At 39.7% G+C, this 16,267-nt stretch overlaps 1 protein-coding gene across 7 annotated transcripts in view; it reads right to left on the minus strand.

Annotated features, from left to right (window-relative positions):
* Positions 1 to 16,267, minus strand: part of LOC522845 (ankyrin repeat domain-containing protein 26) — a 78,320-nt gene that overhangs the window by 56,901 nt on the left and 5,152 nt on the right. For 6 of the 7 annotated variants that reach the window (XM_024989110.2, XM_024989111.2, XM_024989109.2 and 3 more), the window contains exons 4-10: positions 12,053 to 12,159; positions 10,416 to 10,553; positions 9,183 to 9,250; positions 6,677 to 6,710; positions 5,489 to 5,558; positions 2,478 to 2,538; positions 2,189 to 2,385 (exon numbers count right to left, since the gene is read on the minus strand). In XM_024989110.2, coding sequence (XP_024844878.1) covers positions 2,189 to 2,385; positions 2,478 to 2,538; positions 5,489 to 5,558; positions 6,677 to 6,710; positions 9,183 to 9,250; positions 10,416 to 10,553; positions 12,053 to 12,159 — 675 coding nt within the window. The remainder of the gene's footprint in view (positions 1 to 2,188; positions 2,386 to 2,477; positions 2,539 to 5,488; positions 5,559 to 6,676; positions 6,711 to 9,182; positions 9,251 to 10,415; positions 10,554 to 12,052; positions 12,160 to 16,267) is intronic. The other variant, XM_059884461.1, reaches the window with a different exon arrangement.

The following is a 16,267-nucleotide window of genomic DNA, read 5'->3' on the forward strand; positions in this document are numbered from 1 at the left end:
GGTAGAGAAGAGCAGGGGGATGGAGGAGATAGAGGCAACTTGGTGGAGAAAAAGGAGAGTCCAAAGTGGGAGAGAGCGGTCAAGCCAGTAATCTTGCTCCCGAGTAAACTTGAGTACTGAAGATTGGGTTCTTAAAGGTACAAAATTGATAACAAATACCAAAAAGCAAAGATTAAAAATCTAGAGTAGAGGTTGGATTTTCAAAAATTCAATATTAAAGGAAAAAAAAGTCACAAAAAGTATAAAATATATATATATATATATAATATATATATATAGGAAGTTTGCTCTAAAAAATAGGGTCTCTTTCTCTCTCTCTCTCTCTCTCTTTTTTTTCTTTGCAAAGTAATAGTAGGTTATAAAAATGAAAAAGGAGTAATAGAGGACTTAAAAATTAAAAAATTTTTTTATAAATAAAGAATGATAATAAAAATAGTAAAAATATATATAGGACTTTCTCTGGTGTTGTGGGCAGTGTGGGGTCAGTTCATTTTCAGATAGTTCCTTGATCCGGCTTATATTTCTCAAGACCTATAGGCCCCTCCCTATGTAGTCGGTACTAACGACAGGGTTTTAATCTATTGCACCTGTCACTTCCAAGGAGGTTCCCTCGGTTTTAGCTTCTTCTGTTTGCTGGGCTCTTCAGTGTCTGATTTCGGCCCTGACACAAGGTGGGTGGTGGTGGACACTTTTTTTAGGCTCACTTGTTCAGTCGCACTGTGGGGAGGGAGGGACACTGCAAACAAATAACACTGGCGTGTGCTTGCAGTGCCTCAGCCACACTGGGCCTGCCCCTGCTCACGGCACATGTGTCCTCCCTGCCCACACTGCTCAGGCTCCAGGTTGCTCCGCCAGGAACTGTCGGAGGCCAGCCCTTGGCTGCCTGCACCTCCCAAGTTTAAGCCACTCAGGTTCAGGCGCTGGGGTACTCCTCAGAGGTGCAGACTCCGTTGGGCCTGCGTTTTGTGCACTTCCCAGGTCTGAGCAGCTCAGGTGATGAGGTGTTTGGTGAGCGCGGTTGGTGCGACTTATCGCCTCCCCCGTCCCTGCCGTTTGGTTTTCTGGGTGTACAACCGGTGCACCTTCTCAGGCAGATGTTGACCGTCCAGAATCCCAAGAAGTCTTGGTTAGCAACAAAGCCTGCTTGCAGTTTCGTAGATAATGCCTCTCTGGGGCTGCGATTGCCCCCTTCCGGCTCTGGCTGCCTTTGCCTGCCTGTCACCGGAGGCGGGGGATGCGTTGGCCTGTAGCTGGCTAGCTCTGCTCGGTCCTTTGTTGTGTGAGTGGGCCTGGTGGTGTCTTAGGTTAGGGCTTTTTGCGTGGTAGCTCTCCCACAGTCTGGTTTGCTAGCCCAAGTTAGTTCCCTCAGATTGCCCTCGGGGCATTCAGGCCCGGTCCTTACTCTAAGCAATGCAGCCCACGCCTCCCTGCCCAGCCCCCGCTTGCTAGTGGAGGATGCAGGCGTCTGCGCTGCTTCTCCGCTGGGGGAGTTACCGTTTGGCACATAATCTGTGAGTTTTAGTTATTAATTTATTTTTCCTCCTGGTTATGTTGCCCACTGTGGTGCCAAGGCTCACCACAGATTCGGCAGTGAGAGTGCTTCCTCGTGTTTGGAAACTTCTCGCTTTTTTAAGACTCCCTTCCAGGGATGGATCTCCATCCCTACCTCTTTTGTCTCTCTTTTTATCTTTTATATTTTTTCCTACCTCCTTTTGAAGACAATGGGCTGCTTTTCTGGGTGCCTGATGTCCTCTGCCGGCATTCAGAAGTTGTTTTGTGGAATTTACTCAGCGTTCAAATGTTCTTTTGATGAATTTGTGGGGGAGAAAGTGGTCTCCCTGTCCTATTCCTCTGCCATCTTAGGACCGCCTCCTCTGTCTCGTCTCGTATTCATCTTATCCTTCTTAAATGAATTCTTCTCCTTCATTCCCCTCCCCATCTTCATATTCATTTAGCTGTTTTTCCTAATTGCTTTGTAGTTTTTTTCTTTCATAATGGCATACTTAGTATGGCAACATTTATAAATCTGAATCATGCAGATATATTGCTCTTATTATCACATCATTTTGTATCATGACTTTGATGTCTTCCATTTCTGCGGTGGGATCCTTTTTGTCATCATAAGGATCAAGGGGATGGTGTGTAAAAAAGTACAGGGGAAAAAAGTGTTAAAAACAAAACAACTTACCTTTGCAAGACCAAGGCCTGCTAGAGTCTTGAGTGGTTTTGGAAGAGGATCAGGCCTTGGGGAGGCAGGATGAGAGAAGCCCTGGACTCCAGGTGATGGTTTGGGAAGGGTTTCAGCCACATCTTCAATTTCACTATCAGAATTATTGTTCTCAGAGAGGGTGGTATTCTCTCGTCTCACAATGCCACATTCTGCTTCTAATACAGTGAAAACAGGGGAGAGTACATGAGAACCTCTGTCATTTCAAATCAGTGAATAACACCAGGAGGACAGTCTTCAAATAACTTACGGTTTCTCTTGGATTGCTGAAAAGCCTTCATTAGCTTTGCTAAGTTTGGTTTTGGTTCCTTCTGGAGAAGAAAATAAGAGCTTGATGAATAATAAATATCAACTTGAATAAAAGAATTATAACCTCCCCCATTACTATATGATCTAACACAAAGAACACAGGCTCTTGAGTCATTCAGATGTGGATTCAAATCCCAGTTCTGCCACTGACTAACCTTCTCATAGGGTAAGCATTATGACAGATGACATCAGAAACCCCAGATGTTCCTCTCCTTACCCCTAATTGACTGCTGTACAAATACTATGACACCCACTAGGTTATTTCTCTACCAAAATGTTCTAGAAAAAAAATTTATCCCTGGCAGTTTAGAGTACTATTGAAAAACTAAGACATTTAAATTAATTGCTATATTTTGACATATGCTTGCATGATTTCTATATGCATGAATTATCACTTGGGAAGGGAAATATGAAAGTTTAGATTTTAGTAGAACCTTATTTAGATAGGTTACAAGTGCAAACAGCATAAGCTACTTCTATTCTGTTTGTTAAACAACTAAAGACAAATGATTGTTTCAATTCGGCTCTTTCAAAGAAAAAGGGAAAAAAAACTAAGAGTAAACCTGTAGGGAAATGATCATGAATGAAAGCCACAAACACACTAAACAGAAAGCCATAATCAAACATGTTCACAATAGAGGCAGAGAGAGATGGACTGAAAGAACAGACACTGAAGAAAAGTATTCCACAAGGAAAAATTAGGTTAACAGTAAAAAAAAAAAAAAAAAAGGTGGGGGAGGAAAAGAAAGCAAAGAGAGAGACGTTCCTAGTCAAGTACAAAGTTAAGGGAAAAAAATAAGTATAATAAGGTTTGTGGAAAAACACATATATTTAAAATTCATATACAATAGATCAGTAATATATCAGTATTCTTAAGGATATACTATGAACAAAGCCTCTGTTTTCAATGCTTTTATTAATATATAAATTATGCATCTATATTGTTCTTCAAATTTTATGAAAATATCAACATACATTGTATACAAAACATATATTTAAGACAGAGGCTTTTGTTCATAATATATCCCTAGTATAGCAGTCAGTATTACTCTAAATCTTTTTGTTTATAAATACTACCATATTAGAGCTGAATTTTGCCACTATAAAAAATGTCATTTGATTAGCCACACATGGTCATCTATCACTACCTGAATGTTGTAAAGTATTACTTGAGAGAGAGAAAATTGATTAAGAAATATTCCTAACTATTTACTGGGAAAAAGAACTGGTAATCAAAATTCTGAGGAGAATGTATGGCTTGAAAAGAAACATTTAATGGAACACAAGATGGGGCTAAAAAGGTCAAAAATTTTAACCTAAAATTCTCATCTCACAATTGGTGGACACTGAAAAAAATACTATAACCTTTTACTTTTCACGTATTTCTTATTTATTTCCTTGTTATGCAGGACCTCCTTCCTCAACATAACTCAACTGAACTATATTACCTGCAACATTATATAGGATACCATTTCTCTCTTCATTTATTCACATTCAAAAACTATTAACAGGATTCTTACACTCGAGACCTATGCTACGTGCTCCAGGAGATGCACAGTTGTTTCCTGAACTCCACTGGCTTACACTGATACGGGGCTGTAAGATGAATACTTCAATCACAGTAAGACAAAATGTCTGAAATCTGAAGTTTTAGAATGTGTCACAAGAACTTGGAGTAGGTTTTTTTAAAACTACAATAGAAAAAAAAAATCTCAAGTTGTAAGTTTTGTCTTACGGTTATTAAAAGTCTCTGCTTCTATGAAGTGAAAGTCGCTCAGTTGTGTCCGACTTTTTGCAACCCCATGGACTATATGGTCCATGGAATTCTCCAGGCCAGAATACTGGAGTGGGTAGCTGTTTCCTTCTGCAGGGGATCTTCCCAACCCAGGGATTGAACCCAGATCTCCTGCACTGTAGGCAGATTCTTTACTGTCTGAGCCACAAGGGAAACCGCTTCTATAGCTGGTTATTATTTTAGGCAAACATGCATTCTTCAATGAGATGAAGAGTTGTGAATATACTCTTAATGGAATGCTTGAGAAAACACAGTGGAATCCCTTTATAATATGGATTTTGGAGACACAGAATTTTAATTTCTAAATCTCTATAACTTCAACTTTTTAGTCTTAATGCAGAGCCAAGACAGAAACAGAGAAAGAAAAAAAAAAAAGGCCCTCCTAACAACCCTGCTGCTGCTGCTGCTAAGTCACTTCAGTCGTGTCCGACTCTGTGCGACCCAATAGACGGCAGCCCACCAGGCTCCCCCATTCCTAGGATTCTCCAGGCAAGAACACTGGAGTGGGTCGCCATTTCCTTCTCCAATGCATGAAAGTGAAAAGTGAAAGTGAGGTCACTCAGTCGTGTCTGACTCTTTGCGACCCCATGGACTGCAGCCTACCAGGCTCCTCTGTCCATGGAATTTTCCAGGCAAGAGTACTGGAGAGGGTTGCCAACGCCAAGAAACCAAAATAAAGTGTCCAGGGGTGGTGGGTAGTGGCGGGAGGGCAACTAGATGATATATACTATATAGTTTTGGAACTGAAAGGCTCCAGGAAGATTCCATGATTATTAAAATAAGTAATTATATCCACTAAAGACATCATTATGAGTGTTGCAAAAGTCATGTCCTTATGGTTTAAAATTCACAGTAAGACTCTATCCTTGACCAAAATTCATATTTCCTTCACTGCGGGAAAGCTTTTCCCAATACAATTTTCCTGTCACTGTATATTTTCCAGCCCATTGTTTTCTTCACCCCACCTTCAGTATTTACCAAAGTTAAAAATAAAAAAAAAATCAACTAGTCATATTTTTATAAAATAGTTTGCTCTGAAGAACTTTCCATTACAAACATAAAACAGTGAGAGGGACACCATTGCTGAATTTAAGAGTAAACACTACATGAAACTGAATTCAGAGCATGAAAACTAATTTCACAAGAGACCACCTTACCTTGGTTTCAGAACCTAACATGTCATCATCTGATGTAGGCCATGAATCCACACCAGGTTTGTTGGAAAACCTTTAGAGCATAAACACAAAGAAAATGAGTGAGTTCATTTCTCTAAATGAAAAAAAAAAAAAAAGAAGCAAGTGAAAGTTTGGCTATCTATGTAGTAAACGAAGTTTCTTGACATGATTAAAATTTGGCCTCTGTTTTAAAACATTTTTTAAAAGATATTTTGATGTGGACCATTTTAAAAGTCTTTATTGAATTTGTTGCCATGTTGCTTCTGTTTTATGTTTTGGCTTTTTGACCCCAAGGCATGTGGGATCTCAGCTCCTCCTACCAGAGATTGAACCCACACCACCTGCATTGGAAGGAGAAGTCTTACTAACCATCTTAACCACTGCACCCCCAGAGAAGTCTCCAAAAGAGATTTTAGTTACCTATTTCTGCTTCCATCTCTCCCAACCTAGGACATATCTAGGTAAGACTCATTCTTAGTTTCCATAGCAAAGACTGACAGCCAATATATTGGCAGAGCCTGAAAATAACATGTTTTCACCAAGTCCTAATAGCTGAACTGAAAATCTAACTGATGGACTGACATAACTTTTGTTTGCCCAAACTGCAATAAACCTGGTGACTTAAAGCAGAAGGATATGCTGCTCCTTCTCCATTGTCTGTCCCTGGTTCAGAGCCTAGACTGTGTCCATCAAAAATGGCAGTCTTGGTCCTTCAGCAGGGAAATCACTTATGGAGAAGGCCCCATTCCTCCCCTTCACTGTAAAGGGAATACAGGAGTTCCCCGCAATGTCTAAAACTTAAAATGGACACAAGTCAAAGAAATAATTTATATGTTTCACTTATATGCTACACGGGTACTTCTCAATCTCTGCTGAGGGACAGGAGAGTGGATGTTGGAGCCAGGCAGGCCAGCTGTCAAATCACAGGTCAACTCATTTTAACCATGGAATCATGGTTCATTCATCAACCTCCCCAAACCATTTGCCTAATTACGTAAAATAGGACGCAGTTACTTTACAAAGCTGTTCTGATGACTCTATGAGGTCACAAATGTTAAGCACATAATGCAGTCTCTAACCCAGAGTAGAACACTCAACAAACATTAGCTTCTCTTCTCTGTGTGTTCTCTTAGTAACACGTACAATTTTAAAAAATTCGTTAAATCCTACCTGCTTAAAGAGTCTTCTTCAGAACTCTTAGCCGCTATTAAAGAAAAAAGTAAGACACATTTTAAATCAACAAAAGAAAAATACAGACGATTAAAACCTCAAGACTGATGTTTTGTTTAAAAGTATTCCTTTGGGACCACACCTGGAGACCACACTAGAGGGAGTAGTGATCGTATTATCCTCATGGGCCACTAATACCGAAGAACCATTGCTCTCCTTATAGTCATCAAATGTAGAACAGAAAGAAAGAAGGAAGAACTGCTGTTTACAATGACCATAATCCTAACCAAACTCCTGGAGACTGACAGAAAATGATACTGCACCATTAATAGAATCAGTACGATAAGCTGACAAGAGCACGCTTAAACAGCACAGTGTTCCTGGACTTCCATTGCCTGGAGCAGTGAACAGAGGAACAGGTGTCTTGCTGGGACACAACACAAATTCTCTGGCTCTTCAGTTCAGGATGAAAACGCCCTCTCACAGGGAAGCTTGGTCTACAGGCACTGAACTTCAGAGCGTGGGAAAACATAGGAAACAAGTCTTCCTGGCCCTCTTTCCAAATGTAAGAGAAGTATGGGAGATGTAGTGATTAGATTTAGAAAGGATGATCTCTTGAAAGGGAGGTGGGGGAGGGCAAATGGGTGAAGGGGGTCAGCTGGGTGGTGGGGATGAGGACCAGACTTGTGGTGAGCAGGCAGTAGGGTACACATAAGCTAAACTTCTTAATGTTTTAAATATATGTGTATACGTACTAATACATGTGAAAAGTACACTCTCTTGAGACTATTTCCTTCCATTGTTCAAGGGTATCTGGACCACCTAGAGCAGGATGGTCTAAACAGTGCTCTGTTCTACTGAGGGATATCATTATATCAATCCTCCCCATTATATGGCAAATGTTGATAGAAATCATGCTTTTTCAGCTTGGAAGGCATTCGTCATCAGATCCTAAGCTGATGAATAAGGGGAGGAAGGGAAGGATGGAAGGAGCTACAGACTCTGGTGCTGTTGGACAGCATTTCACATGTGTCGTCATGATCTGATGCTGGAGGGATGACTCACATGGAGGGAGAGGGGTCCTCCAAGCTCGAGCCTGGAGGGCAGGGGCAGTGATTTTTAAATATTTGCACACTGTAACATCAGAACAATGCTTGGTACGTAAAAGACACTTGATAGTTATCTCTTCAGTGAACAAATGAACAAATAAATAAGAATGATTTCCTTGAAAAGTGTGTTTAGAAAACTATAGAAAGTAACCAGGGACAACTCTATTCTGTTCTGAGCATATCGAAGACCAAGACTCTATGTCATCTCTGTATCTTCTCTAACATACAGAAGTCCTTTGATGGATGTTGTTGTTGTTCAGTCACTGAGTCGTGTCCAACTCTCTGCGACCCAATGGACTATAGCTCACCAGGCTCTTCTGTCCATGGGATTTCCCAGGCAAGAATACTGGAGTGGGTTGCCATTTCCTTCTCCAGGGGATCTTCCCGATCCAGAGATCAAACCAGGATCTCAGGCATTGCCAGGTGGATTCTTTATTACTGAGCCACCTGGGAAGCCCCTTTTGATTAGATAGAGGTCTACTAAGTTTAAAGGTGTTCTCAGACAGCTTGTACAATGTGCTAGATGCCACATCAAGGGGGCATAGTGGTGTTTTTGCTAATGTGAAGTGTTTGGGGTCTTTTGAGTTGATCTATTTGAAAATCTATTATGATACTCTTTTAAAGAATGGCAACAGAACATGTTGTTCTTACAAAACTATACTATCATGACAATTATCCAACACACAGAAGGAAACATCTGGTTCTAATGAAGCCAACCTATCTCACTCTTTTTGGATCTGTGAGGAATAAAGTTGGTAATAGAGACCTTGTTGGTACAATAAGCAAAATAACCGGTGGTTCTCAACTAGGCATTGCTTTTCTGATCTGTACTATTCCAAGGTATCTTTCGAAAGTAATCTCTTCCTGGTACACTGCACACTGGCTCAGCATTGCAGTTCTTACTGTTTATCATTTCTTATCCTACCAGGAAGGGATTGTTGAGGTTTCCAGTTTAAACGATGGTAACTTTTTTAATGAGACTAATCACTACACAGTAACTGATAACTATTCATTCACTAAATGCAAACTATTTGTAAAAGTTAAAGTTCCACTTTTATAAGAAGTCCAATGTGTTATAATATGATTATAGATGAAATATATATCATACTAACAAACATTTTTTCTAATTTACACAAAAATCTACTACAGGATTTTAGTGGCTGTGATTAAATACATGGAATTCTTTTCAGACAATACTGTCTCTGATGTTAAATTACCTACAATTAACTTCTTTAACAATTCTGAATACTAGACTATTAAGAAATTAATTTAAAAATAAAATACACGTGCATTTTATACTAATTTTATCATAGTTCTTTCATTATTGAAACTTCCTCACTCCTACTTTATCTATGGTGGAATCACCAAGAGTAATTCATTATTAGCAGATGACGTACCTGGGTTGCTGTTTTCGGGAGTAGTTTTAGGCCTCTTTTCTTTATATTCAGAGATCAGTTCGCAAATGCTATGTGTTAAAAATGTGATAAATAATTTTTTAACACTAATATGAAAAACAACTACAAAATATGTTAAATTCTTAGATTATTTCAGACAGACAAGGTCAGCGATAATATCAAAACTACAATTGTCCCATACATTTCAAGTTTCTAAGTTCTACAAAGTTTTGCTTAGTATGTATTTAAAGGAGAAAGAAAAGGAAGATGAAGTAGTCATGAACTGAGGGCAATATAGCTCAGTAGATTAACTAGATTTAGCTTGGCATACGAAAACTCTTTCAAACTTGCAAATCCCAGCTCTGTAACCAACTGCTCTTTGTTTCTAGAGAAGTTGTGGAGTTCAAAGTCTTCCTCTACACAACTGGGATCTAATGAGATAATATATCCCCAAAATGCTTGCAGAATGGAATAATTTGTTCTTGAACTTTATTGCTGGAACTACTTTGAAATCCCCAATAAAACCAATGTCTGTTTTCTTATATGTTTAGCATTCAAGGGCTGCAGGAAACTGTTATTAATTATGGTGATCAGTTGTTCTTTGTGGTTCGTAATTTAGGGAACCTCAGCTCTTATATAATTTGTACCTAAATTTATTTATAAAATATGAACTCACTACATTAGATAACATAATCATCCCCCTTTATTGCAGCTAATCACACCAAGTGCAGAAAACTAATCACAATCAAGACCTGGCCTGGACCGCTACTCTCCATTCTCTACCTGCTCAAACTCTCAACCAGCAGATCTTTCTGACAATGATGCTTAATCTCCATGTTTATCTCCGATTCACTTGGAAGACATTACCCTACTCTTACAATGGATCCTGGCAAGTCCTAGGCAGGGCTTACCTCTCTAAATTCCTCTCTGAACTAACTTACTTGAGATTTAAGGATTTCTGGTAAATGAGGCAGATAAATCCTTTGGAAGATTTTCATTCTTACAGGAAACAGATCCCATGAGGGGGCCAACTGTAACTATGGAATCTCAGGCAAGTTGACACCCACTACTCTGGGAAGGATGACAGGGAACCTATGACCTAAGGAAAGGTGCCCCCACAGGATAGAAGCTGCCTGCACCAAACAGACAACTCTCACTGGTCATGTAACAAGTAACAGTTAAAATTCTTTTTGGCTGCAGTTTAGTGATACCTGGCATTTTAATGTAAACACTTACATATTAAAACCACTAATAGCAGCATATTCTTCCGCAGTCCGTCCAAAGACATCTGGAGAAAAGACATCAGCACCTCGCTGAAGGAGAAGACCGACTACATCGGTACATTCATAATTGACAGCAAGTATGAGGGCGGTTCTAAAACAACAGAGAGATGACGTCACCCTCAGGAAGTTGAGTTAACATACAAAAAAAGCTCGTTTGATATGCTTTACCAAGTTAACATCTTGCCCTTCCATGAAGAACTGACCATTTACATGCTCAAGTGTACATCCTTGTAAATTACTTCCACGGCTAAAATGAAGGGATGGAAAAGAAGCCTCCTGCCCCACTGGGATGGCACGCAGCAGCAGTTACTATTTCAAAAGTCCCTGATGAGGACTCCCCTGGTGGACCAGGGGCTGTGACTCCAGGCTCCCAATGCAGGGGGCCCAGGTTCCACCCCTGGACAGGGAACCTCATCCCACATGCTGCAACTGAGAGTTCCCACAACTAAGACTGCACGCAGTCAAATAAATAAATGCTTTAAAAAAATAATAACAAAGTCCTTGATGGACAAGAAACTATGCTGAGGTCACTTATCTGAGGCAGGTGAGTATTTAAAGGACGAATCCCCCGTTTCCTCCTTAGTCTGATATATTATGCTTCAAAGTCAGCTAGAGGTTGGGTTAAGCAAAGGCTATTTGCAGGCTTAAAACAAAAATATTAACAATAATGGAAATAAAAATAGTCACCGAGGCACTTAATGATGTTGACAAGCATGTGCTCTTCACGAAATGAAATGCTATATATACACACAGCCGCCTTTGAAGGATGCATTACTATTTGCCTTTTTGTACCAGGAAACTTATTTGCTGATGATAAGTACTGTGCCCAGGGTCATAACCCTAATAGGTAGGAAAGCTAGGAGTTGAACCCAGTCTGAATCTAAAGCCCATCATTTTCATCTGTATCATCCACCTCTGACTTATCTTTGTTAAAGGAACTGTTTATCCAATTAAACCTATCATTCTTCCTTCCACCTTCATTTAAAATGAAAACATCAAAATGTACTAGAAATGAAAAAGGATAAAAACTGATGAGCCCACAGTATCTGGTGACAGTGATTACTCATCACTTTTTTGTTGCTGTTTAGTCACTAAACTGTGAAGGACTCTTCTGCAATCTAATAACATCAGTATATTTCAAAGAAAGTAACTGAAAGCAAAGAGTCATCCAAAAGACAAAATCAAGTCCTTTATGTTTAGTATGCATCTTTTAAGGAAAAATACATACGAAGTAGAGGTTAAACAATCGTTATAAAATAATTAAGAAATTCAATACTGTCATAAGGTAAACTGAAAAGCAGAATCCATATTTTATACAGCTAATGAAACTAGTATGAAATCCCTCAGCTACTACAAGATCAACCAGAAAAAAGAATAGGTTGCATATGACATCACTCGATATTATAAAGGAATATGAATCCTGCTATATATTCCTGCTATATAGTTTTTCACGATTCCCAGTCAGAATAATTGATTTTCTACCTAACTGATGAAGTGCTGATCACAAATGAAACCTGTTATTAATTTAATCTTGATCTTAGCACCCGAGAACAGCACTAAGGTTTGTAAAAAGAAAAAGAACAACTGTACCTTTTCATCTTATCAACCGCATGTATATCTGCTTCTTTTTTTACTAAAAATTCCACCATTTGCTGTTTCCTTTCACTTATGCCAAGTAAGAGTGGTGTAAGGCCATCCTGTAAAACAGGAAAAACCATTTCTAATGTACACAGTTAACCTATTTCTAAACTGAACGGAAAATCATGCAATAGATACTCTGAACTTAAACATATAATTCAGAAAGTAAACAAAAGGGAGCCCCTTCTCCTCATCCCCTGGCGCGCCTTCTATCTCTTCAAGATGCTCCTCCTCCTGGCCTTCCCTGGGGGTCCAGGGGCTAAGACTTGAGTTCCCAAGGCAGGGGGTCCAGGTTCCATCCCTGGTCAGGGAACTAGATTCCACGTGCCGAAACTAAAGATCCCACGTGCCACAACTAGACCCAGTGCAGCCAAATATGTATTTCAAAAAGATAAATAATAAAATGCTCCTCCTCTACCTCTTCCAAAGATGAACCACAGAGTCATTCTCTAAAACGCACTTTCAACATTTACTGGTTGCAAGGATCTTTCTTCTATCATAGTATTTATCAGGAATATTGTAGTATTTACTTGCTCTATTACTAGTCTCAACACTCCTCCAGAGAGAATCAATCAGCTACCAAATCAACTGCATATTTTAGGAACAATGCTGAGGCAGGACTATATAATATTATCTGTAGCATGCACAAGCTATCCAAGGATGACCAAGAGTTACCTCATGAGGTTTACAGACATTCCAATGGGAATATTATCCTCTACACGAACACGCAAAGAGAAAGGTTGTTTTGTGTTTTTCTTTCTTCCAAAAAACCAACTGTGGGCACCATGTTTTTTGGCTTTCTCAGCAAAGTCTCCTGAAATTTAATCTTACTCATTCTCCTTTGCTTGTTCCTTCCCCCGCCCTTAAGTTAACCTGACAGGTCAGCTTTAGCTAGATGCTGTTTTGACACAGAACAACACTGCTTCTCTTCAAAGACCTTTCTTGACGACTCTCATGTAATTACCTCCAGACCTCCAGGAGGAAGCTTCCTTAATCCCAGTGTTCTGGTCTCTGTCTTGCTTTACTGTTCTTAGTTAAAGATTACAAGGTCAGTTCAGTTCGGTTCAGTCGCTCAGTCGTGTCTGACTCTTTGCGACCCCATGAATTGCAGCATGCCAGGCCTCCCTGTCCATCACCAACTCCCCGAGTTCACTCAGACTCACGTCCATCGAGTCAGTGATGCCATCCAGGCATCTCATCCTCTGTCGTCCCCTTCTCCTCCTGCCCCCAATCTCTCCCAGCATCAGAGTCTTTTCCAATGAGTCGACTCTTCGCATGAGGTGGCCAAAGTACTGGAGTTTCAGCTTTAGCATCATTCCTTCTAAAGAAATCCCAGGACTGATCTCCTTCAGAATATAAGTTACCAATAAATATGCACTCAGCGTTTTCTCGAGGAGTTGCTCTTCCGTGAATTCTCCCTGCGCTCTCTCTCATAATCCTGTGTGTTTGGGAGACTCATTCAGTGTGAAACTGCCACAACCAACTTAAAATTCTAATTTGAAAAATTGAATCCCATCCTGAAGAAATTCTTTTAAAATATGAAATCAATTATAGATTAATTAGACTGTATTTAAAATCTTGAAATAGTTATCAAAATAAACTATAAAACAAGAATTGGAAACTCAAATGCTTATGGAGGGAAAGCTGATGGCTTGAGTAAGTGAAAAAGCCAGGTGAGGCTGGCAAACCTGCGAACACACGCCCCATACAGAAGGGGAGGCCTCCACACGCAGAGCAAACAGGGGCGGCCTCCACACGCAGACCAAACAGTAGAATGGGCTCAAGGGGGACCAGATTGAGTTCTCCAAGAAGCCTGAAATGCAGACTTCCGCATGAGTTTGCTAAGTTTTAAATGTTGACTCAGTCTGTGGAGGTAGGTAAGCTAAACATATCCAAGGACCACATTTGCTCTGTAGCCCACTTGTGGTTTCACGTTTTGCCGTTTCCAAACAGGTGGGCATAAAGCAAATATTTGTATGTGAAAGCTTTCCTTTCTTTAGTATCATGTGTTTCACAAGAAAAGTGGGTCTCAATATGTAATAAAAATTGCTGTTGACTCATAATTTTATTAAAATAAATTTAAAAAAACAAGACTCAAAATTCCCACTTTAAGACTGTTTCCACTGCTTGTTAAAACTACAATCTGTTCCTAGAATTCTCCCAGATTATTAACCAAATGGATAATGAGTTCCTAAGACTGCTGAAACTAAATTATTAAAAGAATCCCCATCTGTACTAACTTCATGGGTTTTGATGTTTAAAGCTGTCGTCTTGCTTATGCCAGGGCTCAGCAAATCTAACACACACACTGCAAGAGTCTGTCCTGCTGACACCAAAAGAAGGCTCATGAGTTACTATTACTGCAGTCAGGAAAACACTGTTGGTAACAAACATCTGTTGACCTCATGACCTGGTTGATAACAGAAGGTGTAAAATTCTTAAAGGGTCAGACTCTACAGACGAAGTGACTTCACCATGAGCAAATCTCTAAAGACTCTTGGAGTGTCACTGAATAATTAGTGGTTGGAAGAAAAAGGAGTTATATTATTCAGGCCAATAGATTTTGCCAAAAATATTCCTTTTAACTTCTCAATCACAGAGGGAGAGGAAAAAGTCTGGCTAATATTGTTGCAAAGGAAGGAGCTGATGGAAGTAGCCAGCATTGATCAAACTCCAACTCTTCTATCGATTACTTATTTTTGAGGTAGGTGCACTTAGAAATTATCCTTAATCACTCCGTAGTTCTTCACCAAGGATCGTATCAGAATCTCAAGGAAATATTTCTAAATACACATGTCCAGGCTTTCCTCGATTTATTTCATCAAAATCTTCAGGGAACAGCCTAGGCTTGTAAATTTTTTTATAAACTTTCCCAAGTGATTGTGGTTTTCACCAGCACACTCTAGCTGAGAATTAGCGCAGCAAACATTCCAGTCTCATCTCTCACCCACATGGCCAGTTCCTTCTCTTACTTGAGGATTTGAAGAAAAAAGAAAAGTATAAGAGATAAGAGTCATCAAAACAGAATTAAATTTTCCTGGGTAAATAATGGTAGAACAGGGACTAATCAACACAAAAGGCAACCTGATCTCATTGTTTATAAACCCCTTACTTTCCATCAAGACCTTCTAGATTGAGAGCAGAGTCCAGACTCTTGTCTAACTGGCTGTTTCTGCCAGAATAGGATAATATTTCTGTTAAATATTTGTTCTTCTCTTTTTTTTCCCAACTTAATCACCACCTGTTCACTGCTGATCTGATTTCTGCAAAGTCTTCCTAAAATTGGTATCTAGGCAAGTCTCCAATTCACTCAATCTCTTTCTCAAAATAACAACTATTGTCCTGAGACTGAAAAGCACCTTACCAAAATATATAAACTGAAGGGGAAAGAAAAAAACCCCAAAACCAAAACCTTGGGACTTCTGTGGTGGTTCAGTGGCTGGGTCTCAGTGCTCACAGTGCAGGGGGTCTGGGTTCAATCCCTGGTCAGGGAACTAGATCCTGCATACTGAAACTAAGACCCAGCACAGCCTAATAAATATTTTTAAAAAACACCTGTTCTTGGCATACCCCAACTGCCAAAATTCCAACTTGATCTGCATTTTTCATCTGCTCGCTCCTTTGCCTTTCCTTTTAGCCTCTGAAGCCTTGGGCAATGAGAGAGAAATCATTTTTATATAAATCATTTTTTCATAAAATTGGAATGTGTTAGCAGCAGCAAGATTTCTATTATGTTGTCAAATGCTTGTTTGAGTTTTAAGACAATGTCTATTTCCAAGGCAAATTTTGCTTTACTGTGTTATTTTAGACTAATTAGGAAAAAAAAATTTTTTTTTCAATAAGGGTAAAATACTTGGAAAAAGTTTTACCTTTAAAAAGTGCAGTGTTACCACAAATATCTGCCATCGACACAAAAAAGAATGCTTTACTCCCTAATGCGTCTTGAGCAATATCGTGATTTAAAGTGATATCTTAGACAATCAAGTGCTTTCAAAATATTTTCACTCAGGGAAGGCTGGAGCTGCCAAACAAGGAAAACTGAGCCCACCTGTGAGAGTTGGGGAGCTCTCTCTGCAGCTCCAGAGCTGCAGCCACAGGAGAAAGAGCAGGAGGGGCAGCTTCACCATCATCAGCTGCCCACACTCAGCTGCAACCCCGCTGAGCACC

The sequence above is a fragment of the Bos taurus genome, unplaced genomic scaffold (assembly GCF_002263795.3).
Source record: "Bos taurus isolate L1 Dominette 01449 registration number 42190680 breed Hereford unplaced genomic scaffold, ARS-UCD2.0 Leftover_ScbfJmS_2140, whole genome shotgun sequence".
NCBI classification, from domain to species: Eukaryota; Metazoa; Chordata; class Mammalia; order Artiodactyla; family Bovidae; genus Bos; species Bos taurus.